This window comes from Colossoma macropomum, unplaced genomic scaffold (assembly GCF_904425465.1).
Source record: "Colossoma macropomum unplaced genomic scaffold, Colossoma_macropomum, whole genome shotgun sequence".
Classification (NCBI taxonomy): domain Eukaryota; kingdom Metazoa; phylum Chordata; class Actinopteri; order Characiformes; family Serrasalmidae; genus Colossoma; species Colossoma macropomum.
This window is the reverse complement of record NW_023496045.1, coordinates 277,501-294,942: the sequence shown is the minus strand read 5'-3', so window position 1 is coordinate 294,942 and position 17,442 is coordinate 277,501. Positions and strand designations below refer to the sequence as shown.

Below are 17,442 nucleotides of genomic sequence, written 5' to 3'. Positions count from 1 at the left end.
ACCACTGAAGTACATTTATAGGTAGATTTCCACTGTTTGTGCTTTGATAAACAGAAATGTACCTGTACATCACCCTTTGTTCCTGACAGTGTACTTTAGCCTCGTAGCTCCAGGGCTAAAACTAAAGAAGCAAACTTCAGACACCAAGCAAGCCTCGGCTGATGGACTACATCTGAGGTTAGAGAGGGAAGGTATCACTAACACCACATTGCTTTGGGGAAAGTGTCCCTGTGAGCTGCTCTGGGTGCAGCACTACAGCAGGACTGTGGTTCGTTAAAGTGTAAGTTCTTTAATTCTGATCCCAGAGCAGCAGAGAGGGACTCGGAGGAGGAGACCGAGCCAGACCTTTAACAGAAAACACACACACTCACCATCCAGGTCCCTCGGGCTGATGGCGGACATGGAGATGGACTTGGTGAGGGTCAGTGGTGGAGGAGGGGCGCTGCGCCGTCCAGCCTGAACCGACCGCTGGAACAGACAACAATGCAGTAACGTAAATTACAGAGCTGGGCATTTTACACAAAATGTACTACAATTTTAAGGCATTAGCTGAAAAAATATTCACAGCAAACTGGCTTTATGTTTTCACAGTCCAGATTTCTTAAACTCAAACAGCAGAAACTCACAAAGTTCTGAGCTTCTCAGAATTTTTACCGACTTTGTCCTGTTAATTAGCTCGATTTTTGTCTTGTTATAACGTTATCATCATGTTAATGGTGGTTAGGGTGCGTTATTGTATAGCAATCATAATAACATGAATAATAACCAGGGTTGCACCCAAACCATATCAGTAATCAGCGATGGAGACATTGACACATATGACCAACACCACGTAGCAACTCCTGCTGTTGCATGCTGATGCGCTACTGTTCAGTCCTGTTTTCAACCTTGTTGCACAATAAAAATATTTTTAATTCATTTTCGTTGTTAACCATGGTTACAATTCATAAAAAAATGTGTATATATATTTTTTTTATACACACACACACATACATATATATATATATATATATATGTACACACAATCCAGGTAAATGCCATTCATTCAAATTTATATATAATTTTATATATTTATAGTATTTTTTATTTAATTTGTGACACAGAACACGGTTTTACCAAAATAAAAAAAATCTTAAGTTAGTGAAGTTAGTCACTACTCAGTATCAGCTGATATTTAATAATTTGGTTATCAGTGTCAGAAGGGAATATGTGATATCAGTGCATTCCTAACAACAACAACAGCAACAGCAGCAACAACAACAGTGTAATAATAATAATAATAATAATAAAAAAAAACACTTTCTTCCAGTACTTTTAAGACTGTCACTTACACTAAAGGGGACACAAGAGTAAACAAAGTGATTGTGTGCAAGTTGAATTTAATTTTTGTCACATAAAAGAACATAATCAAGCGCAGTTCTGTCAACGACGTGGCTGTGGTATACGGTCGTCTTAAACTTGGACACAAAATTGCAATTAATCTGAAAAGAAAGAATGACACTGCAATGTAACATGAACTTTGCTGAGAGAGCAGCAGCTCAGCCTAGTCTGGTCCCGTCTTCTCTGAAGCCACTTCAACGCTGTTTGAAACAGCCTGTTTTGCGTGTTGGACGAGAACTGAGGCTTGTTTTTGTGCTTTTCTTGAGACCTAAACTGTTTCGCCTGATATCTGAAACTCACACTGTGGCCTGAAGACACCCTAAATGTTTCGCACGGAATAAATAAATGACTTATTTTAACTTATTGTTAAAAGGGGTGGTGAAGGAGTTTTACCATCACTTGGCGCCGTTTGCATGGAAATTCAGTTAACTGTCACCGGACACAGCAGTAATATCAGGCTGCAGGGACTAGAAAGCATTTTAGCCAAGAAACGATTTTTATTTATGGTAACTTTTTGGTTCTTTCGGTTACAAAGAATATTCTGGAACTGCAGGCTGTCGTTCGTTAAGTTTAAATCATCACTGATTAGCCGCTCGTACACACGGTCCGACTCTCTGAAGACCACACCGTGGACTCTGTGTTCTGTCATGACCACACAGACCAAATCTAACATTTGCTTCCTGCTCCCAATATAGTGCACTATGTAGATCACTATATAACAGCTTCTACTAAAACAAATAATGGCTTCTACACCCAAACAGTGCATTATACGTCGAACAGAAAGCCAATATTTACCCACTAGCTGAACGTTTAGAACAAACGTGTCCTGATCTATGCAGTGCACTATATTCTCATTCTATAGAAACGTCCATTTTTGTGTCTCTAGCGCTTACAGATATCTTACACTTAAAAAACATGTTAGAGTTACAATTTATTTATATTTTAAAATAAAACAATAAGTTATTACACCTTCTTGAGGCTCAATTTAGCAATATTGGTTATTAAATCAATTATCTAGAATTCCAAGCACCACAGAAGAGCTTGTCCCCACAGTCATGTGTGAAGGCTGAGGACATATTTTGAGGTAGAAAACATATTTTTCTGCAATTTTAACTGCAATAATCTATACATGACTATGAAATATATAAATTAAATAACAAAGAAAACAAATGCCAAATAAATATTATAAAATATATTATGAAAGTTGTCCCCAGGAGTCGTGTCACTGGTGTTACCGCATAACAAAAATCTCTTATTTTGAAATAAAAGTCACACTGATGACATCACCTGACTTCCTTTTACCTGTTTTCTGAGGATCTATGAAGAAAAGCACATGGTGAGTCCACTGTGTCTTTCAGTTATCAGAGATTTTCTCATTTAGCTCATGATTTCATATGAAGCTTTTAGCTGAAGTCACTGGTGTGACCGACTTTATTCTGAGGTAATTGTGAAAAAATAGAACACAAATGGATTAAATTCCATATTTTAGTGGATGTTCCATGATTGACATGATTTGATGTTCTGTAGCAGCCATTTAGTAAAATGCATTGTTCATTAAAAATGTCTCTGGTGTTCCTTTATTATGTGGAACACCAATGAGGATCAGTAACACCAGTGACTCCTACGGAGAGACAGAACAGTGGATGTTTCTGTAGAATGACCCATATATAGGGAGAAGGGAGCCAGTTGAGATTCAGCCATAGTATTTAAGGGTTTCCTAAAACATTACACACCATCTTCCGTGCCCTACATGTAACAAAACGCAGGATAAGGTACTTCGCATCTCGAACGCTGTGTGTCATAACCGGAGCTGGGAGTGCGTGTCTGTCCTCTTGCACTCAGGCCTCATATCGATAAAATGATCCACAGTTTATGCCATTTTGGAAAAGGTGTGCTGTGTTCACCTGGCTGTCCAGACTGCTGGCGTCCCCCATGTCGGACTCCTGCTCCTCCTCAGTGAGGGACACCAGAGACCCCCTCTCCTCACTGTCCAGCCGGCCAGGGCGTCCAGGTTCGCGCTGAGATTCTACCCGCCGCGGACTCGAGGACGTCCCCACGTCCCCCTCCACCAGACCCTCCAGACTGTAACTGCAGGACCACCGAGACACAAGGGTCAGATAACTCATCACAGCACAGTTCACACAGGAATAAAAACAAACAAATACGAGCTGAGAATGAGAATCTTAGATGAAGGACCCCCCGAAAAATAAAGAAAACAATGCAGTGTTAATAATAATAAATAAATGATAATAAATAATAATAAATAAATAATAAATAAATGTAATCCTTGCAAAAAAATAACAGTAATACTAAAAAAAAAAAAACTAAGATTTATTAAGTGCTATAAGATTATATAAGATTAAGTGCTGTAGATTTATGATAATCTAAAATATTTTCACCTCTGTGTAATAATCCTGCAGTGCTGTCTTATAGTAATTTATGACACCATAAAGTTAACGACACTCTCTGTATTTACTATGCATTAAGATTCTTATAGGAATCCTGTTGTGTTACTGTAGATGTATTTCATAAGCGATATTTTCACCACAATCCAGCTCAATTTGATCATGTTGCGACCATTTAGAATTTATTTTAGAAATACACTAAACAGACCAATATAACTATTTACTATCCAAAACCAGCAGTGAACCCACACACAAAACACTGATGATGGGAAAATAGTGGAAATTCTGAAATAATAAGTTTTCTTAGGGGACTATTTTGGCTCACAACACCCTGCATGTATCCCTCCACCATGAATGGAGTTAAAAATATGGTTTGGGCCCCAAAATCTTCTCAAAACTATCATAAAACAACAAGCTTTTAGAGGTGGAAGTCTGGTTCCCATCACCACCACTGTGAACAATTCTGACTATCCAGAACCACCAGTGAACCTACACGAGTCTTCTGAGTTTATATGGAATGTTGATGATGGAAAATAGTGGAAAATCTGAAATAATACATTTTCTGTGGGGACTATTTTGCCTCACAGCGCCCTGCATGTATCCCTCCACCATGAATGGATTCTCAGACCAAAATCTTCTCAAAACTATCATAAAACAGTGTCTCAGTCATCAGGCAGTGAATTCATAACCATTTCATGTAGTAACTTTCTGTGAGGGAGCTTTTAGAGGTGGACGTCTGGTTCCTATCACCACCACATGTGAACAATCCTGACTCGGTAAGTTTCTCTAGAACAGAGCATTTCACCAAAACACTTTCCCAATTTGACTTTGTTTACATGTTAGTTTTTCAGAGTTAATCTGATTATGATGATATTTTTCAGTGGAATTCCCCTTTAAGGCTATTGTTGTATCTTTGAGGGTACATTTACATTGTTCAGTGTACATTAGATCTATTTTTACAGTAGTAAAAGACAGTAGGAACATTAAAATATACAAGCAAGCTTTTATTTCTATTTATGTATGAAACCAGATGTTTTTAGTGGCTGAAAAACAAGCACACGTGTTATAAATGATTCTAACAGATTGTTTTAACACTCCAAAACTGAATCATAGTCTTCAGAACGGACGTATCGACAGATCTTTACATCAGTGAGAAGAGTTAATGAGGGTTACAGTGACCTGGTGAACAGACCGAAACCCAGACAAATGCAAACAAAAACCTCATGTATGCTCTGTGGTGCCTTTAACCATCACTCAGGACCTTCAGATGCAAACCTCTGTCAGAGTCTCACTCTCTGCACCCTCGCAGCTCAGCGTGAAACACGTCTGTAACTTCTAACACCCCCGTGAGATAACAGAGCTCAAACCTGCTACAAAACCAACACTGAAGCAGCTTCTCACTGATTAATCTAATGAACACAGCAGCCTTTCTGACGTGGGGGTCTTCACAGACTAACTAACTTACCGCTCATTCAGTTTTTCCTCATCTAGCAAATAAACCAAACAAGCTACCAAAAGTAACAAAGTAGCTAGTAGCTTCCCAGCTGGTTTGGGTTTGTGAAATCAATCTAAATTGTAATCTAAACAGAAATTCTGCATAACAAAAAGGTTAGAATGTAAACTAAGCATGGTTTGGTGTGAAACGCTCCAGAAACTGAGTCAGAACTGTTCACAGTGGTGGTGATAGGAACCAGACGTCCACCTCTAAAAGCTCCCTCACAGAAAGTTACTACATGAAATGGTTATGAATTCACTGCCTGATGACTGAGACACTGTTTTACGATAGTTCTGAGAAGATTTTGGCCTTAAAATCCATTCATGGATACCTGTAGAGGCCAAACAGTGCCCAAAGAAAACTTATTATTTCAGATTTTCCACTATTTTACCATCATTAACATTCCATATAAAACTCAGAAGACAGAAAAACTCATGTGGTTCTGGAGAGTAAATAAAATGTCTATATTTGTGTTGTAGTCATGGCGACCCCTGGTTCCTATCACAGAGACATCGGAGCCATTTCACACCAAACCACTCTGAATTTATTATGTATGAAATAAAAGTCCTAGAATATCCAACATAAATATGCTGTTGAAGTACTCGATGCTGCTGCCAGCGCAGCCTGACAGCTGTTTACTGACATTAGAAATGCTGATAAGAGAGATCAAACAGCAGATAGAGTCATTTTCTGTCAAAAAACAGAAGAGTAAGACTTTATAACCAACCACACAGTTGTAAGACTTTAAAAGCCGCTCTCTCAAAGAAGCGACATTCCTACCTAACTGATCAGCGAACAGCTCAATCTTGTGTAACTACGGATGTTTCTAATGTCACTGACTATAAAGTGATCGATCAGCTACAGCCTCATGATTAGTATCATATAAAGAATACAGGTATCAGGTGAGCTAAACACAACTCTAAAGCCCGACAAGCCTTGTGCAAAGCCAAAACACACAAAAACAGCCTGAACTGCACCAGAGCAACGAGAGAAGATTACAAAACAAAATGACGGTATTTCACTCAGTCAGGGATAAAACGAGATTAATAGTGTTTAATCTTACCAGTCGTCTGGCTCAGAAACATAAATGAGTATATTGGTCATTTTGAATGAGGAGCAGAGTCTTCAGTCCAACTGATGCTGAAGAAGTTCTGCACTGAAAGGCTGCATCCGCCTCTGAGAGTGTGAGGCAAACGGAAATGACTTTAGGGCTTTGTCTGAGGTCTGTAAAGGATGTCCACCACAGCCAGAGGAGGAAGTGGAGTCTCACACACAAGCTCACAAAGTCATGCACCAAACTGCAGACATACTGAGCAGATGAGGATCTCTGTCTGACTGTAGATCAGCTGGTGCAGGACTCTTCGTTTCTAACAGTCGACACGCCAATCAAAACAGTAGCTGACTCATAAATTTTCATAGCTATGCTGACGACACCCAGTTATACATTTCTATCCTTCTGATGATCACGACTCTGTAGACAGGCTGACGAGCTGTGCGTCGGATATTTCTCAATGGATGTCGCAAAATTTTCTACAACTAAGGCCCAGTCCCACTTCACCGCTCGCCCCGACCACTTAGCCCTATTGCGCATTCATGCCTAGGGGTAGGGTGTCCCAATTCTTGTTGAGATAGTGGGGTGGGGTGAAGTGTTGGGGCTACATGACCCTCCAAACGGAGGTTTTTCAGAGACTCCAAACAGAGAGATATGAGGAAAAAAGAAGAACCGGCAAGATGGAGAACAAGAGACCAAAGAAACCCACAAATGTGAGAATTTTCTCTGTTAAAAATTACGATAACCACTGTTTTATCTTAGTTTAATGACATTTTAGTGTATCATGGTCTTTTTCTTTGTAACAAGCAGAAAAAAAATGCTTGTAGTAGATTATGTCTCAAAAACTAGCTGGCTAAATTTCTCGTTCCACCTTAAATGGTGCAGCAGTTACATTCTGGAGCCTCAGGCTTCAGAACTGCTGCTCTATTTAAGGTGGAAGAAGAAAATTTAAACGAGAATCTGGTGAATAACTGCCCCCCTCTTTGAAGGCGTACGATGCCCTAAATGTAACTAAAGCCCAGCAGTGAGGAGCTGAACTTTACCCTCCTCTGCTGTCACTGCAGACTGGCAGGGTCGCCTACAGAGCAGCGCTGGTAGCTGTTAATGAAGTGATGCTCTTTTTATTTGAGTTTATTTGGGTTGTTCCATTTCTTTGGGACAGAGTTCAATCACTACCCCTTGTAAGTCAGTTCCAAGGGGCAAGGTGGCTCTCAAAAACAAGGGGTAGGGGTAAAAATATGAAATGGGTCTGGGCCCAAATCACAAAAAATGGAAATACTAAAACTCAGAGAAAGCTGCTTTATGAGAAACTTGGTTCTTTAGCTTCATCTACCAAACCTGAAGTAGGAAACCTGGGTGTGATCTTAGACTCTAGCTCAGTTTTATCCCACATGTAAACACAGTTACTAAAGTAGCTTTTAATCATGTGAGAAAATCACTAAAGTTCAGCCTTTTCTCTCTCAGAGCGACGCTGAGAAACCTGTTCATGCATTTGTTACAGCAGAGTTGATCACTGTAATGATCTCCTTACTGAACTTCCTAAGAAAACTATATGTCCTTTACAGTTCGCACAAAACGCATCAGCATCCTAACAAAAACAACACAGAGAGATCAGATCAGTCCTGTTTTAAAAGAGCTGCACTGGCTGCCTGTATCATTCAGGATAGACTTTAAAGCTCTGCTACTGGTTTTTAAAGCTCTTAATGACCTTAGAGCTCCGCTTACATCACAGAGTGTCTGTTTATGATCTTAGATTTGCAGATACTGACCTTCTACTTGTTCAGTTACTCTGCTTCTAAACTGTGGAACTCAGTTCACCTTTTATTAGACAGCCAAGTTCAGTGTTCACTTTTAAGAAGCACCTAAAAACGTAACTCTAACTCAGCATTTAATTAAAACTACGTTTCATGGTATTTATCTTTTCATTTGATCTGTGTCATTTTCTTAAATGATTCTAAATTAATACTTATAATTTCTTGCCTTACTGTTGAGCTTTATCACCTGTCCGTAAAGCACTCTGAGCTGCCGCCGGCATGAAAAGTGCTAAATAAATAAAAATTATTATTATTAGTAGTAGTAGTAGTAGTAGTACTAGTAGTAGTTTTCAGGTAACTTTTTTTTTTCTAGTATTTTGGGTCCTAAAATTAACACAAATCTCAGGGCTTGTATTTATCCAAGCTACGCAGCAGGTTTATTAGCGTGATGGAAAAAGTCTGGCTACCAAATAATCGTCATCTCTGCACACCAATCGGCAATGAGCCCTTCAGAGCGAGAGACAGTATCTGAACTGAAAAAGATTCATGCTAAACTGTTTTTAAAAGTTTAGGTTGAAGCTGTTCGTAGCAAGGAAACGAGATATTTATTAGCTGCCGTACCATTGGTTTCATGTCAGTTTGTTTTTGTTGCACATACTGCAGTAAAAAACACTGTTTTTCACGTCAGTCAGATGGTTTCTTTCTATTAAAGGTGCAGTGTGTAAGACTTTGGGAGGATGTATAAGCAGAAATGGAATATATTAAACAAAACCACGTGTTCATCAGTGTATAATCAGGCGTAACTATGAATCATGTTTTTGTTTTGAATGAGCCCTTCATATCTACATAATGAGCGGCTCCTCTTCAACAGAGGCTGCCGCCACCATGTTTCTAAAGTAGCCCAGAACGGACAAACCAAACTCTGCCTCTAGAGGGCGCCTTTCATGCTTTCACACTGAAGTGGCAGCTTGAATTTGGTGGCGCTGTAGCTCCAGTTGGAAGACGTAAAAAGAATAAGAATCAGTGGTTGCTGCCGGTGCTGACTGACCATTCTGTGCTGTGAGAAGTTTGAGAACCCAAATTTTGACAAATGGAGGATCAAACTTATTATTTAGCACAAGAAAAAGTGAAGGAGGGTGAATCCTCACCGTCAAAGAGAGACATGAAGAACCAAAACTAAATCGGGACAGACGGCGTCAGAAAACCTGACGGCCACTGTAGGTTCTACTACACACTTGGAAAGGGAGGGGTGAAGGAGGGAGATTCAGCTCGTTCTGCAACCTCACCACTAGATGGCACTAAATCATACAAACTGCCCCTTTAAAGTAGGTGGTTCTCCAAACCTACATGATCTTATGAGACTGTTAGCATATATATATATAGATTATATATTACACACACACGCACACATAAATGTATATTGTCACTGTTGTATCTCCAAAACAGTAACTTTACAGCAGAAGGAAAAACTTGCTTAACTTTTTAATGGATTTCTGGTCCATTCAACATGAAAATATAACAATTTTTAAATCATACCAAAAAGTATAAATATAGTATGTTACTGTAAACCTGTTTTTCTGTTTATTTGTATTTTAAGCATTAATTTGCTCAGAAACCCACAAATAATTTGATAAATGCATATAACATTAATACAATAAGCAGCGGTTCAATGTATGTTGCTGTGTTTGTTTAACCATTTTCAAACTAATCATAGCAGCTCAGTATTAATTGTAGTTATTCACCAATACTCGATTTTCCTAATCAGTCCCTCACTATGATGAATCAGGTGCTGCTTATTGAAATGTAATAAATCTGTGATGGCTGGAAGCGTCCAGGAGAATTCTGGAACCAAACTTTGCTCTTCAAATTAGCTCTATTATAAATTAAAAATTCATTACTTTTCTGAAAACAGGAAATTCGGTCACACCTTATCTGGATGGTCCCCTATAGAAGCTCTACAGAGACTTAAATCATTAACAAACTTTCTGGTGATGTTCAGTTGATTATCAACATTATGGTGAGGGTCAGGGTTAGGAGCAGATGTAGGGTTTACCTTGAGGTTAAGGTGAGGGTTAGGTTTAGGTTTAGGGTAAGATTTAACACATTCTTTCACACTAAACTTGTAGTTCAGTCGAATTTAATGGATATTTAGTTGAATGTATTTAAAGGCCAACTGAGCATTTATAAAGCACCTACAGTGGACCATCCAAGTAACACTTAACTTCACAATCAGTCGCATTTAATGGATATTTAGTTGAATGTTACTTAAAGATATCCTGAACATTTACAAAGAATTTACAGTGGACCATCCAAATAAAGTGTTACCAGAAATTCTTGTTACTTTTTACTGAATTTGTGTTTATTTGCATTTATTCCAGTGACACATAGTGGTTTGTACTGGCATGAATGGTTTTAAACAATGCGCTTAGGTGCCTGAGACCAAAACCTTTTAACAGCTTCATGACGACTGAATTAAGTGAGATCAATACACTAACATACATTCAAATTAAGGATGCGTTTCCTTCCTTTGAAGTTACCATTTCAGAGTCACGAGGTTTTGCCATGATAGGAGTGATATATATATCGATACGACAACATTTAAGCACAGATTTCGTTTTCAGCGCTCTTTACCTTCTAGCATTCATTTCATCGTTCTCTGGACGAGGGACATCTGATGGACACCAGCTCATACTACATCAGAGAGCGAGGGGTGGAGAAAGAGACAGAGACGACAGAAAGAAGGTGAGAATGACGTGTGGATCAGCAGGTAAAGGTGTAGCAGTGACTGTTAATGATAGTGGTGGTAGAGAGATTTCCTTTATATGGTCTTAAAAATCGATGTGAACAAAAATTAAAAGTCTCACAACATAATCAAGCATTTTAAAATGAAAAGCAGCACCAAAACTGATGTTTCTAAAGGGAACAATGTGGTTAGTGACAAAATCTGCAAGTTTAATCCAGTATGAATCTGTACTGAGCAGTTTTTACAGTCTGACGATAACTGGAGGAATTTTAATCCAGTATGAATCTGCAGTGTGTGTAGTTTTACAGTCTACAGTAATAATTGTGGAGGAATTTTAATCCAGTATGAATCTGCAGTGTGTGTGTAGTTTTACAGTCTACAGTAATAATTGTGGAGGAATTTTAATCCAGTATGAATCTGCAGTGTGTGTAGTTTTACAGTAATAATTGTGGAGTGATTTTAATCCAGTATGAATCTGCAGTGTGTGTAGTTTTACAGTCTACAGTAATAATTGTGGAGTGATTTTAATCCAGTATGAATCTGCAGTGTGTGTAGTTTTTACAGTCTGACTGTAATAATTGTGGAGTGATTTTAATCCAGTATGAATCTGCAGTGTGTGTAGTTTTACAGTCTACAGTAATAATTGTGGAGTGATTTTAATCCAGTATGAATCTGCAGTGTGTGTAGTTTTTACAGTCTGACAGTAATAATTGTGGAGTGATTTTAATCCAGTATGAATCTGCAGTGTGTGTAGTTTTACAGTAATAATTGTGGAGTGATTTTAATCCAGTATGAATCTGCAGTGTGTGTAGTTTTACAGTCTGACTGTAATAATGTGGAGGAATTTTAATCCGGTAAATAAATGCAAATTAATTATACATCTGACGTCGTGGTGCTGGTACCTTCTCCTGTGTCCTGCAGGTTTCCCTCCATCCTCACTCTGTACCACACTGACCCAGGATGAATGAAGGAAAAAAAAGGGAAGGAAAAAAAGGAAAGTGGATGATGAATGACAACTGAAAGTGAAAATGAATGAATTAATTGATGAATTATGTGTCTACTGAGTGACAGTCTGGCAAAAGCCTGATCTGAACAGCAGTCAGCCTCGGCAGAAGAGACTGATATGGATGAGTGAGATGGCTGTAAAAGAAGCTGGAAATATGAACCATGAACACAGAACTGTGAGTGAAGTTATGAAGTGGACGCAGGCCGTTCTCTTCTCTGGGTATCAGTTACTAATAAACATTTGTTTTATTTCCCGAAAATCAGTTTTAGAAAAGCGTTAACATTACAGCCTCAAGCAAGAGCTCTACTGAGTACTAAATGGCCACTGATTCAAAGACCAGCAGTGCATTGATGTTTAATTCTAAACACAGAAGGGGGGTCAACTTAAAAAAAAGTTAATGTGTCATCTCAATATTGAACATAACCGATTTCTTTCCTGTAATATGAGAAAAGATATATAAATAATGAAAAATAAGTCTCAGAATAAAAAAATGTAAAATTAAAAGTTACAACAGTAAAATTAGTAGACTGATTTTAATCCAGTATGAATCTGTTTCTAGTTTAGAAAGTCTGACAGCAATAACTGTGTAGCAATTTTAATCCAGTATGAATCTGCAGTGTGTGTAGTTTTACAGTCTGACAGTAATAATTGTGGAGCGATTTTAATCCAGTATGAATCTGCAGTGTGTGTAGTTTTACAGTCTGACAGTAATAATTGTGGAGTGATTTTAATCCAGTATGAATCTGCAGTGTGTAGTTTTACAGTCTGACAGTAATAATTGTGGAGTGATTTTAATCCAGTATGAATCTGCAGTGTGTGTAGTTTTACAGTCTGACAGTAATAATTGTGGAGCGATTTTAATCCAGTATGAATCTGCAGTGTGTGTAGTTTTACAGTCTGACAGTAATAATTGTGGAGTGATTTTAATCCAGTATGAATCTGCAGTGTGTGTAGTTTTACAGTGTGAGAAGTCAGCAGCCTTAAGGAAACACAATTTAGTGAATTCTTCGCTCCTCCAGGTGAGGAGAAAGTCTAGACAGCTATGAGAGCTGTGTTAACGTCTTGAATGCTGTTTTTAGTGTTATCAGTGTGTATAAAGGTGATGGTAGCTATGCTAACACCGCCCCGTTTCCATCCCCCTCAGATCATTAACAGTCATGCCTTTGAAACACAGGTATGTGTCCTTACCTGCGCTGACCCATATCCGCTTCTCCAGCAGAGTTCCTGCTCGGACCCCAGCTGTGCCTGCGTGACGGAGAAAGAGAGCGCACTGACGAGCGCGGGATAGTGGAACGCTCTGGAACCTCCGTCAGCTGATCCTTCTTCTCCTCTTCCTCCGTTTCTCCAGTGGCCGGTAAGGACCTAGCCCCAGGTGGATCGGAGCCCACCGTGATGGAGCCCTCCACAGGCTGATCTGAGCCCACTGTGACTGTGCCCTCTACAGGCTGACTGGAGCCGACAGCAATGGTGCCCTCTGGTGGCTGATCAGAGCCCAGTGTGACTGCACCCTCTACAGGCTGACTGGAGCCGACAGCGATGGCGCCCTCTGCAGGCTGACTGGAGCCGACAGTGATGGCGCCCTCTACAGGCTGACTGGAGCCCACTGTGACAGCGCCCTTTACAGGCTGATCAGACCCCACCGTAACTGCACCCTCTACAGGCTGTTCGGAGCCCACCATGACTGCACTCTCTACAGGCTGCTCGGAGCCCACCGTGACTGCACCCTCTAAGGGATGATCAGAACCCACCGTGACTGTGTTCTCCACAGGTGGATCAGAGCCACAAGGCCCCAGACTGGACCAGTCGTCTGTAGAACTGGATCCAGTTACGGAGACCCCACTGGTGCTGTCAGCCGCGAGTGTGACCGTATCTTCACTCTAAGAAAAAAAGCAAGAGAGGAAAAATAAATGGATTATTCTTTACAATCATCACCTAAAAGAAGGAGAAAGAAAAATAAGAAAGAAGCAAAGATACTTTGATGCATATTGACGTTAACATTAACGTGCAGTTTGTGCTTTAAAGTCGCTGCTTCAGCCGCTTTCAGAGGAACAGTTTTCATTTTCTCCCTCTAAAGCTGTCGGTAGAGAGCGAGAGCTCAAAGGGGGGTAGATGTTCGTCGGTGTTTGAGTAAAACGTCTACAGTGGCGCTACGGACCCTGACAACTCGACGCACCCCCTGCTGGCATGTGTACGTGTTTAGTTTTTTGCCAACTAGTTTATTGTTAGCGAGCTGTTTGAATATCTCCAGCTAACATGGCTAATCTAGCGTTTTGGTTATAGTTATTATTTTCACGTCCATCAACGTTAGCTGGCGTTACTGTACTCTGACAGGTGTGCGGGAATTTTTCCACAAAGCATTCATGTCCTTTCAGTTTTGACTTCCACATTGTTGCGCGTTTGGTTCTCCAACAGTTCTGGACACATCCTTGAATTTCAGTATTTACAATTTCAGTGTTTAATAAGTACATTTACTCTCTTATGTTGGCTCAACACATGAAAACTTTAATGCAATTTTGGTTGCTTGAGGTCTACTTTAAACTAAATTGCACTTGAGCTGCATGACGTAATCCTGCATCCTGCAACTGACTTGAAACTCAGATGCAACAGTTGCAGCTGTCTCAGCTTTGTGGAACAAGTTTCATGAAACAATCAAAACGCTGATGACATTTGATCGTATCTAACGATTGCTTTCACAGCATTTATGAACAGAAGATTTAGGCAAGGTTCGTAGTTTGTCCACAACAAACATGAGCTTCTAGACCATTTCCATAACCAGCTGCATTAACTAGCCACTTTACGCTAGCTGTGATTACCCTGGGACGAACTTGCTGGGCTTCCAGGACAAGATGAGCAAGACATAAAAAGCTTAACCTCATCCTAGACAGAAAGATAAAATACAAATATATAGATATAGCTGGAAAAATTATATAGAGACAACAGAAATGCTGCAAATATGTAAATAATACCACACAGATTTCTTTATACAGCACGAATGATGCACTACAAATACAAAACTAACCAGCAGAGTAATCAACTGTGCTGAACTTTGTTTTTGAAATGCTTTGTTTAACTGCTAAGTTGCACAGAAGTTATGCTGCATGCAACTCGTTGCATGAAATTTCCCCATCTAAAGCCAGCCTTACCAATAACCACTTTAAACTTTCACTGTTTCTCTGTTCCTCTCTCTCTCTCACGTGTTGAATATGGTCTGTGAGAGTTGAGCTGGCAGGGCTTTTTCCAGTTTTGTAAAGCTTACATAACGTCCACACACCCTGGACGAGATCATTATTGGTTTTCTTCCATGTGCAGGCGTGCTGTACCCAGCCAGACGGTGGGTGCGCCCTGACCGACAGGACATTAATGACTGGGGGATACTGCACAAGACGTCAACAGTCACAACACACAATACGCATCATGATATTTAGTTTTTCTGAGGTTTGATCATTTAGAATGAACAAATTATATATGCAATCAATCATTTATAAGCTGCACTGCACTATGTTTCAATGAAAAACACAGATGACCAGTGCTCTTTTAGCACGATATCCATGATAGTCCGAGAAAAGCAAAATGATGTAATATAGCACATTAACAACAACACTGTGCCCACCTCTACTTATGAACGTTGGAAAGCCCCTACACCTGGCAATCTGAAAACTGTGCTATCAGTCCCAGCTCACAGGCGGAGCTGAAAATAACCCTCAGGCCTGCAAGACATCAGCTCCAGCCAGAGGATGAAGAGTGTGGGTACATGAGCCTGAACAGCTGGCATCACCACCACTCGCGTCATGTCAAATTTAAAAAAGTAGTTGCCTAATAAAAACTGAGAGCAGAAGGAGTCTGCAGGTCTTTGTTGCTTCACCAGGAGCTTATAATCTGAACCAACAAACCCAAAACCCAACCTGAACCAATATACAGGGTGTCCCAAAAGAACTGACATCAATTCGTAGTCTAATAACAGCCAATTCGCCCTCAAATGATCTCAATTTTTAATATTGTTTTTCAGGTTGAAGAACGGCGTTCACTAGAAATGAAAAGGCATTGTGTGTGTTAGAATATGCTGAAACACAGTCAAACGAGAGTGCAGCGGCATTTTCCAGAAAATTCAATAAAAATGCACCAACTGGACAGCAGATTTGGACACGGCACAAAAACTCAAAGAGGAAGGCTGTCTGCGCAGGACAAAGGGGTCCGGACGACCACCAGTATCGGAAGATATCGTCAATCAGGTTCGAGAAACATTTGTGCGAAGCCCCAGAAAGTCTGTAAGAAGAGCATCTCTGGAAACCCAGATTCCTCATATGACACTTTGGCGTGTCGTAAGGAAACACTTGCGAATGACACCCTATAAGCTGCAGCTCGTTTAAGCCTTAAAGACAGATGTGCATATTGAACATCTGTGACGCTGGGAAATCGGTTATAAAATCTACATCCCTCTGAATTTCTTGTTTGAATTTTGATAAATAAGTCTTGTGTTGTTCAACATGAAGCCCATTTAATTTTGTTTGCCAGGACATGTAGTTACTCAGATACTCACATCTCAAATGACACCTGTATTAAAATCCTAAAATCCCTATTTGAACTAATGGAACCAAATCCCACACTAAACCAATAAACCCAAATCCCACTCTGAACCAATATATCCAAATGCTAAAATCCCAATCTGAGCCAATATATCCAAATTACAATGTGAACGAATATTCCCAAATCCCAATCTGAACCCTGCGCACACGCACACACAAACACACACACACACACACACACACACACACACATTTTCTGAAACCGCTTATCCTTCTGGGTCACGGGGGGGGGGGGCTGGAGCCTATCCCGGCAGTCACTGGGCGGAAGGCAGGATACAGGTGGACAGGTCGCCAGTCTACCGCAGGGTCGACAGACATATACTTTCACACACACACGCACGCACACCTAGGGATAACTTAGTCCAATTGGCCTGACTGCATGTCTTTGGACCGTGGGAGGAAACCCACACAGACACGGGGAGAACATGCAAACTCCACACAGAGAGGGTCCTGACCAATATATCTAAATTACAATATGAACAAATATTCCCAATCTGAACCAATGTATCCAAATTCTATAAACCCAATCTGAACCAATATATCCAAATTCTATAATCCCAAACTGAACCAATATACCCATATCTCAACCCTAATCTTCCCAAACTCTGAGCTGAGCCCATAACAGAAGCAGCCGAACTGTTCCCAGCAGCCTTAAGGCCATAAGTGCTCTTTCATAAAGTTTTCAGTACAGGGATGACATCAGCGAAGATGAGGTCATGATTACCGCTGAGTGTGTGTGTGTGTGTGAGAGCGTGGGTGTGTGTGTGTGTGTGTGTGTGTGTGTGTGTGTGATTCAGATCAGCCTGAACATAATCACACATTACATAACTCATGTATCTGGCAGAGACACCCAAACAACCAGAACCAGTCAAAAACAGAAAACAGGTTAAAGGACAGAGACCAAAACACACAAACTCACTGACTACAGTAAACACACGCCATCAAACACACACACACACACACACACACACACACACACACACGCACACACACACCATCATACACACACACACACACACACACAC

General features: G+C 40.2%; 1 protein-coding gene across 7 annotated transcripts in view; it reads right to left on the bottom strand.

The window, feature by feature from the left end:
• akap13 (A-kinase anchoring protein 13) overlaps positions 1–17,442 on the bottom strand; it is a 188,219-nt gene that overhangs the window by 53,072 nt on the left and 117,705 nt on the right. For all 7 annotated transcript variants that reach the window (XM_036564915.1, XM_036564912.1, XM_036564917.1 and 4 more), the window contains 5 exons: positions 13,023–13,711; positions 11,731–11,778; positions 10,717–10,776; positions 3,285–3,468; positions 372–468 (listed from right to left, as the gene is read on the bottom strand). In XM_036564915.1, coding sequence (XP_036420808.1) covers positions 372–468; positions 3,285–3,468; positions 10,717–10,776; positions 11,731–11,778; positions 13,023–13,711 — 1,078 coding nt within the window. The remainder of the gene's footprint in view (positions 1–371; positions 469–3,284; positions 3,469–10,716; positions 10,777–11,730; positions 11,779–13,022; positions 13,712–17,442) is intronic.